Source organism: Crocodylus porosus, unplaced genomic scaffold (genome assembly GCF_001723895.1).
Source record: "Crocodylus porosus isolate Cpor-Errol unplaced genomic scaffold, CroPor_comp1, whole genome shotgun sequence".
NCBI classification, from domain to species: Eukaryota; Metazoa; Chordata; order Crocodylia; family Crocodylidae; genus Crocodylus; species Crocodylus porosus.
The window spans coordinates 203466321-203475867 of record NW_017728906.1 but is presented as its reverse complement, the minus strand read 5'-3'; the positions used below and the strand labels follow the sequence as shown (position 1 = coordinate 203475867).

General features: G+C 49.9%; 1 protein-coding gene across 1 annotated transcript; it reads right to left on the bottom strand.

Moving 5' to 3' along the window:
• Positions 1-1573: 1573 nt before the first annotated feature.
• Positions 1574-9547, bottom strand: LIPT2 (lipoyl(octanoyl) transferase 2 (putative); the record flags this gene model as incomplete). Its single annotated transcript, XM_019528570.1, has 3 exons — positions 1574-1795; positions 6821-7046; positions 9502-9547. Coding segments are annotated over 3 exons (303 nt in total), but the record flags the coding sequence as incomplete, so codon positions are not given.

The following is a 9547-nucleotide window of genomic DNA, read 5'->3' as shown; positions in this document are numbered from 1 at the left end:
CATAAGGAAGAATTTCTTTACTGTCCGAGCCCCCAAGGTCTGGAACAGTCTGCCAGCGGAGGTGGTTCAAGCACCTACATTGAACACCATCAAGAGTAAATTGGATGCTTATCTTGCTGGGATCCTGTGACCCCAGCTGACTTTCTGCCCTTTGGGCAGGGGGCTGGACTGGATGATCTCCTGAGGTCCCTTCCAGCCCTGATGTCTATGAAATCTATGAATAAGTAGCTCCGAAGAGCCAGGCCTCACCTGGACAGCCTCGGCCTGTTCAGGGGCCTCATAACCACTGTACCCAATGGCTGTCTACCAGCCATTACTGCACCCTTCTTGTACACGCAGTGAGGACACTGAGACTAAGACCCATGCAGGGGGTGTGCACCTACACCCCAGGGACCTTCCCTGGGTGCCCAAACACCCCCTGGACCTTTGACAATCTCTCCCCAGGGATTCGCCCATGGTTTGGCTCCAGAAGGTCATGGCTGAGCCAAGAATTAGACTTCAGTCTCCCCAAGGTGCATGCATTGCCATGCCTTGCCCCCCTGCAGATGTCCTCAGGGTTTGGATAGCCTTTTTGCTTCTCTGAACAACCCCCCAGAGATAATAATAAGGGCTCGAGAGTTGCTAAGACCCTGATTGTTGGATGGAGGGTGGCAGGGCCAAAATAGTGCTTCCCCAAGGTCATGACAGGACACTGGGAGCCCAGGAGGGAGCTCACAGGGGTCAATCAGATGACGAACAACTACGTGTCTGCATCAGTTATCCCACACACGCCAGCCCAAGCCGGAGCATCTTCTAGCACCTTTATATATGGGCAGGTGTTTACCAAGTCAGCTTAAGCTGGAGCACTGTTTGGGGACCTTTTATTATACATCTTATATATCCTCATCTGTAACATGTTATCTGTTCATTTTTTCTTTTATTGTCAGTTGCCTTTTGGTGGGGGGGGGGAAGGCAGCATATAAATCAAATAAATAGAAAAAAGGAGTTATTTGACAAAAATATTAAGACAGGACACGATGCAAGGTGAAGGGTTTCATCCAATCATAAAAAATGAGGGCTGGAAGGGACCTCAGGAGGTCCCATCTAGTCCTACCCACTGCTCCAAGCAGAACCGGCCCCAACTAGATCATCCCAGCCAGGGCTTTGTCGGATGGGATGATCTAGATGATGGATGCGTCTGGGATGATCTAGAGGGTGATGCGTCTGGAGCCACAGTAGGAGCCTTAGCTGCTCCATCACCAAGCCCCTGAAGGATACAAACCTAGCCTTGCTATCTTGAGTGAATTAGTGCTGGTGAGAGACATCTGCCTGGTAGCTTCATCTCCCATCCCGACTCTCCCAGTCCATCCCTTTTCCTTTGTAAACCAGGCACAGCAGGATCCTACCAGCTGGGCGCATATCACCTGCCTCCCCTGCTTTCCCCCCAGGGCAGACATAGTACAGGTTGCTGGCAAAGTCTCAGGACCATGTTCCCTATAGCATCTTTACCTCCTATAGTTGGCATATATGATATACGCACCTCTTTCAGGGGCCCTGTACCCCATCAGTAGGATGCAGGGTGAGGTTATGGAGATGAGAAATCAGACCCTTTTATTTTTACTCAGTTGCAGATGTGGTTTGACGCAAGGAGCTAAAATAACACGACCAAGATCACACACCCAGCATCTGCATATAATGTATATTTAAAGGTCCATTTTTAAATATGCCATCCGAAGCAAGACATACAACTTTCCAGCCGGATTTCCAGGAAGTGCCCGGGCTTGTTCATGTTTCTTCCACCCAGGAAGGCGAGCCCGCAGGTGTCCCAGCCGCCTGCAGAGGGTTTAGGATTGAGAGTCTGACTAGGAGTAGAAAGGTAAGAAATATTTATTGACTTAACAAAAACACAACTATGCATAGTAACAAGACGAACAATGACAGACAAAAGCAATTTGCATTGGCAACTTATCGGCAGTCACCTCTGATGCCCAATACACAGCAAGTTCCTCTTTCCACAAAGTTCAGTGAGGTCTGCCATCCCTGATTGGTGCTGTCCAAGGGGTACCGGGAAGGACCCTGAAATGCAGTTCTTGGGCTCCTCGAGGTCCACTGGCCCACTGATCCAGGCAACAGCTACCTAATCCTTTTCACAGAGCTTCCTCTTCCTTCTGAATTGTTTCCAGATCTTCCAGCTAATTTATAGCTTCTGAAGGACACTGATAGCGTACGACCACTCAGATTCCTTTTACTTCAACTGTCCTTAGACTGACCAATAGCAGTAAAGGCCTTGCATTCCTTTGATAAGGTAATTTTAACTGCGCTACGGGGCCTTACTACTTCTAGGCTTTGCTAAATTTACTAGGCCTTACTTTATACAAGGCCTCACTATATCTTAAACTTTAATTAGGCTTTTAGCAACAACGCATAGCTTAATAACTAAACAAATACAGAAAAAAATACTTGGTCAAGTCTTCGTAGAGCCTTCAGCAAGCACCTTTATCACACAGGCATACCTTTCAGCTGTCACACTCCACCCCTTGCTTGCACTATGATAGCTACAACTGAGATGCTAAAGCCACGTGTGCTACATCGGGAAATGGGGAGGGATCTATACATTTAACTTGCATAGCATGAACAGATTTACAACAATGGTTGAAACACCATTTAGCAGTTGCCACTAGGGCAGTGCAGAATACTATGATGCTCAAAATGGTTAGCCACGTAGTTGAGGTGACACTTGGTCACACACGGATAGCACAGATTACATCATACCATTTACATGGCTCGGGCACGTTGACAGCCAGACTGATGATTCACCCACCCTCTCAAGCAAGGAGCTGAGTGTCTTGCCGAGCTTTCGCTTTAAGGCTTTGCAGCTTATTTTTCACTTTATTCTAGTTTTTTAACCGTGGCATGTTTACATCTGACACTTTTAGCTCCTAAGCAACATGAATTGCATAAAGTCCAGGTGGTATCTCTTTGTCTGTGGGACTTAAATGCACTTACGGAACGGAAAATGACTGGCCATTCTCATCTAAGCAACCCTTCAGCTACCCAGGCTCCTGCTGAACAGCTTGGAAAAGTAGCTCGGACATACCACTGTTCTGGTCTGAACAATACTCGGGCAGTGAACAATGAAGCATTTAGGAGGGTTGGGATTTTAACTTGTGACCTCCACCAGGGTGTGGAGTTATACACAGGCAGTGTTGGGGCCTCCCGTGGGGGAACGGCCAGAGATAGTAGTGAACACCCCACTTTCTCACAGATCACATTTATCCTTCCTTCTTTGGGAGCCTGCAACTATGCTTCGCCTCCCAGAGAGTGAAAGAGGACGATGCTGTATCGGGTTAATGAAACAGCATTGCCCTGGCAGGATCATAGCACTGATTTGCTTTAGGGACCCCACTGGTATAAAAGGATGAGGATAAGTGGTGGAGACTTGCGGATACAGCCTCCTTCTGGTTGTACTGAAGTGGGTACCATTCCACCATGCCTGTGTTGGTATGATTCACAAACCATGTAATAACTTTGTTCCAACTTGTAATGCGCTCTCCCACCTGGTGGGCCTCACACCACCACTGGAGAGTGCGATCAGCCATAGGAATGGGAAGGGGCAGATTCTCCCATAAACGCAGTGGCTCGAGAGGCTGAACAGATGCAGAATTTACTACTGGGGACACAAACTCAGGCGCGCTGAGCTCAATGGGGTTCCCCTCAGGAAGTATGTAACAACAAATTCCCAAATGGAGCAGAGCTACAACAATCACCTCCCCTTCCAGTCAGCCATTCTAGCCTTCAGGTAGGGAATGAACCCAAGGTAATAACTGGTGCCACAGGTACACTGACAGTTACCACACCTTGCCAGTCAACTCTCCTGTTTCTTCTACTCAGAGACCAGGACTTCACTTGCTCCGGGGTGGCACGTTTCTTCCAGTATGGATACTGCAGCTGGACTACGTGAAGGCCATCTGAGTGTGTTTCCAGGGGATGCTCTTCAGGGTCAGGCCGCTCCCTGAGGTCTTCAGGAGCAAGTTCATTAATATCTGAGTAATAAGAAGGATAGCAGACATGCCCCACCCAGGAAACACAATAAGGCATTAATAAAAAGACTACATTCAAAACAGTCCACCACTTCATGGTGCCAGTTGATTCAGACTGCTGACAGAGCAGGACTCGTCTCCAGTGGCAGGCTCAATGAGGAATGGTTATGGCTGCACTTGTGGACAGATCCAATCTGTAGGAACAAGACAACAAGAGGCTCGGTTCCCGTTAGATGAATCTGACTTAAATACCCACCAGATCTCATGCACACTTTTTGCTAATAGTGTCCTCTCCCATTTATCTTGACGATGCTTCACTACTACTCAATCTCCTGCCCGGAGCTTTCCCGGGTCACCACCCCTAGGTCACTCTACTGCCGGCTCGCGGGGATAACCCAATCCAAATGGGGCTACCTCCTGGACAGGGTCGGTTATTGGCCCAATTGATAGCTCGATCCAGATGCAAGTCCCAGTCTTTTAAGAGCTGGGCCAGCGGCCAAGCACAAATTGCATTTGAGGATGCCATTGGCTCACTTTACCAATCCATTAGACTGCAGATGGTATGGGATGTGATATGTTCATAACATGCTATGTTTCGTGGTCCAGTCATACACAAGATGGTTGTGGAAGTGAGGGCCATTATCACTCTGTAGTTCTATAGGTGGCGGATGCACAGCTAGCAGTTTCCAGTGCTGCACAAGTGTCCACCAAGGGGTTAGTATTAGCATTCAAAGCTCGAAAGTCAAGTCGGCCACCACCCTCCATTTGGCTTGTGCACTGCTGCACTAGACTGTTATACGGAGAGTGGGTTCAGATAATAGTCCCGTCTTGTGACTGCTGACTTATGATACACCGGACAGGCTGGGTGGCCCCAGGGGGAGTTTGATACTGGGGTCTGTGTACTACTTTCATGGGAGGCAGGGTTAGCAGGATCATGCTACATGGAGTTACAGCTGTTATAGCGGTTTCTTTTGTTTCTCGGTGAGGCACTGTGCACCCAAACTGCCAATTCTCTTGTTCAAGGGCAAACTGCTGTCTTCTTAGTACATTAAGTCCCAGTAAGCTTGGTCCCCCTTTAAGTATTACAGCTGCCGCTGTTACCTTAGAGCCATTAGGTAACGCAAAGGTTGCTCAGACCAGATGTCCTGGTCGTCTGGTACCTCCGACTCTAATTACTTGATAAGGGGTTCCTTTCTCCCCCTTCCAATCTGTGGAATCTAAAAGGCACAACTGGGCACCAGTGTCTAATAGCGTCTCAATTGACTTTTTACTTTTACCTAACTGAATCTGTACAGGTATCTGAATTCTGCATTTGAACTAACCAGCCTATTCCTGACTCTTCTGGCTTGGACTTCTGCTGCTTTTGAATATTTTAAATCTCCACATGGGTAAAGGAATGCAGCTCTGTTCAGGGATTCTCTCCCTGCAGCCTTGAATGAGTTATCACCATGGGAAAAACTTGGCTGAGTTTCTCCCTCAGGGCAGGGAAGGCGTGGCTAGGTTCCTCCCTCTGGGCAGAAATGTACGGGGGTGTTTCAGCACCAGGCTTGTCTTCAATCTCCTCCTCTCCGTCAATCTTATCCCTTTGATCTTCCCAAAGCTCAACTTCTGGTTTATCTCTATACAGACACTTGTGGGAGGATGGCTCCACAGCCTGTGCTAACTGCACTTTCTTCTGGGGGGAAGCGGCCACGTGTGTGATCTTAATTTTTCCTTCTCTCTGTTCTAATGTCTCCAAGAAGCTCTGCGCAGCTCACGCCGCCTCACAGTTGGAATCTCTCACGTCTTCCAACTCCTTACTCAGCCGGGTGACCTCTTCCCAGAGCTGGGCAGTCTCTTCAGCCCCTAACCGCAGGCATGTGGCCAGCAGTCACGACAGCACCCCTTCCTGGGTCTACCCCAGGCAGCAGCAGCAAATCTAACCCAATGATCGGGTACAGTTCCTGGGTCACTCCAGGCAGGTCTCAATCTATCCTTATCCCATCCGGGATTCTCCACCCCTGTCACCTCCTTAAGCAAAGCCACTAACGGGGCCCATGCAACTCCCTCCATTCTGCTCTTTCTCTCCGGACCAGAGCCTCTCAATCCTGTTTGTGACGCCAATTTATGTCCCAGCCACCTGCGGAGGGTTTCGATTGAAATTGTGGTCAGGGGTAGAAAGATAAGAAAGATTTATTGACTTAATGAAAACACAACTATGCGTAGTAACAAGACAAACAATGACAGAGAAAAGCAATTTGCGTTGGCAACGTATTGGCAGTCCCCTCTGATGCCTGATACACAGCAAGTTCCTCTTTCCACAAAGTTCAGCGAAGTCAGGCATCCCCGATTGGCGCTGTCTGAAGGGTACCAGGAAGGACCCTGGAATGCAGTTCTTGGGCTCCTTGAGGTCTACGGGCCCACTGATCCAGGCAGCAGCTAACTAATCCTTCTCACAGAGCTGCATCTTCCTTCTGAATGGTTTCCAGATATTCCAGCTAACTTATAGCTTCTGAAGGACACTGATAACATACGACCGCTCAGATTTCTTTTACTTCAACTGTGCTTAGACTGACGAATAGCAGTACAGGCCTTGCAATCCTTTGATTAGATAATTTTAACTGTGCCACAGAGCCTCAATACTTCTAGGCTTTGCTAAATTTACTAGGCCTTACTTTATACAAGGCCTCACTACATCTTAAACTTTAATTAGGCTTTTAGCAACAACACATAGCTTAATAGCTAAACAAATACAGAAAAACACTTAGTCTAATCTTCAGCAAGCACCGTTATCACACAGGCGTACCTTTCAGACGTCACATGCGGGCTCTTCGGGGAACGTCAGTGTGCACTGAAACGCCTCCTGAAAGGCATCCAGGAAAGGCTCTAGGATTTCATCCACCGTGACATGCCTCTGGAGCTCCTCACTCAGGGAGGTGACGCCCAGCCCTTCCAGTCCGCAAGGAACGATGTGGTCGAACCACCTGAGGTCTGTGCAGCAGTTCAGAGCCAGGCCGTGGGAGGTCACATGCCTTCCACAGTGGACGCCTGGAAAGCAAATTATACCCGTTAGTCTGGGAGCAACCCTGTGGAAAGCCAACAGCTGCCAGCACAGGCCGGGTCTATATTCCAGAGCTTTGCTAACATAACCGTGGTGGTCAGGAATGCAAAAGAAATCACACCCTTAGGGACACTGTTGTGCCAGTAGCTCTCTGTGCATGCAGGTCACTCGGCTGTGGCCAACGTAGGTCGTGTTGATCGGGGAGCTGCCTCCCCTTAAGAGGACAACACAAATAACGGACACAGACAAGTTCTCTTTGCCGGGGCTACCAGACTGGAAATCCTCAGACCCACAGCACACGCTTCGTATGGCAGCCTGGGCACCAGCTTTGCTGTGCAGGCCGAGGCTTGCAGCCCTGGCACGCAGTCCCGGGGAGGAACCATGCCTGGCCGCAGACAGCCCTAGATCTCGGGGGGGAGGAGGACACAGGACAGCAGGATGGACACGGCCCCAATCCTACAGAATTTTACATTGATTTTATTTTATTGTTAAGCAGGTGGGTATGTGAGGCCCCTTGTTCCAGTCTCCCATTCCTCAGTGCTGACTTCTGAACCAATGCCAACAGCCCATTTTGTCATTAAAAATGTGGGGTTTTTTCCCCGTCTATATGGCAATCTAAAGTTGCTTTATATAACACAGATAACAGGCCTGTGTGTTTCCTAGGTGCGACTAATAGTTCCCCAAATTCTGAGTTTACCTTTCTTTGAGCATGTGTTGAAAAGTGTCTCAACTGCATGGGAAAATGGGATGTTAATGTCACCCGAGACACGTATTTCTTCAGAAGATTGAAACTGTCTTTGAATAACTGTCCACATGTTATTATGCCTAATGTGTTCCTAAATATTAAAGCTTCTGAATCAATGATTAGGATTAAATGCTGGTGTTAAAGATGACGGGTACGATCTTAATTTTTTCCATGCGTTTTCCTACATTTACAGTGTTCTCATAAAGGGAGGGATTGTAGAGTTTTTTTAGGAGTAGAAGGTTTCCCCAAATAAGAAAGAGATATACCACTAATTAAAAAAAAGTTAGTTAATTAACCATAAAGTTACTTTTGGCTAAGGCCCTGATCCTGCTAAAACTTGCACGAGTTCACCACTGTACCCACTCTGCTAATCCAAGCAACTCGAGTAAGTTTCTCTGGTGAGTAACGTGCATAAATCTCCCCGGGATCGCTGCATACAGATGTGCCACTTCAGTCACTGCCACAAGTAACAGTTATAAAAACAGAATGAGATTAGGGGGAATTTCCCATGATTTCAGTTCATTCACTACATTTTGTATGTCTTTAGTTTTGCAACGACCCCTGTGCTATTCTCTGGGCTCTTTTCCACACATGTCACATGACAGCACGTGAGGAAAACTCACGCTGTATACAGGCCAGGTCTTCAGTTCTTTCTGCATGAGGAAGGATTGATCTAGACTGACATGAGCAAACCTGAAGGGCGATGAAGTTTATACCAACACCACAGAGCGGTTGCCTGGCTTCACCTCACTAACAGCACCTCCTGGTGAAGAGCTGGGTCTCACAGTACATGAGAAAGAGTGCTGAGATTGCTGTTGCCATTTTACAGATGGGAAAACTGAGGCACACAGGGAGACCAGGCAACTTTCTCACAGTCACCCAGGCCCCGGGAGGCAGAGCTGAGATTAGACCTCTCTCCTGCCTCTATTATACCTGCCAGGCCTCGCTGCTGGCCTAGGGGCCCAAAACCCAGGCCTCCTACCACCTTGTCCTGCCCACTCCTCCCGCAGAAACAAGCTGCACCTGCGGGACCCAGTGCAACCACCCAGACACTTGGGAATGGGGGCCCTTCTTCTCCCTCTGAGCCCAGACAGCTGCACCCAGCAGTCCCTCTAAGTTGGCGCCAGGACCAACAGGGTGCAAACTCTCCGGGGAGAAGGCAGGTTAGCAGAGGCGCAGCCCACACATGGCTCATCCCCAGCAGCAGGCGCAGCCAGCGGGGTGCAGCAGCACGGGGATTTACAATGCCTAGCCATGGCACTGGGAACCCCCTCAGACAGACGCACGTGCCCTGGACCTGGCTGACCCGGGAAGCCCTTGGGGTGCAGGCCAGGCCCAGCCCGCGGCCTCGATCCTGCACGCAGAATCACCCGCTCCCCACGGCCACCCCCCAGCACCACTGCCCAAGCGCCAGCACGGACCTAACCCCGCAGCCTCCTGCCCTGCCCTGCCCCACCCCGGGGGCCCTTGCAACCGGGAACAGCCCCTTGTAAGGTGGCACACAGGGCGCTGCATCCAGGTACGTGGGGCCCTGCCACCCCTTGTCACGGAGCCCCGGGCAGCCAGGTACACAGGGCCTTGCCGGGCCTTGCACCCAGGCAGCCGGGGCCCAGCCACCCCTTGCACCGGGACACCCGGCAAGCAGGCACACGGGCCCCGCCCGCCGTGGAAGAGGCCGCGCCGCGCCGCGCACTCACCGATGGCGCAGATCTTGCGGCCGCGCAGCCAGACGCCGGTGCGGGG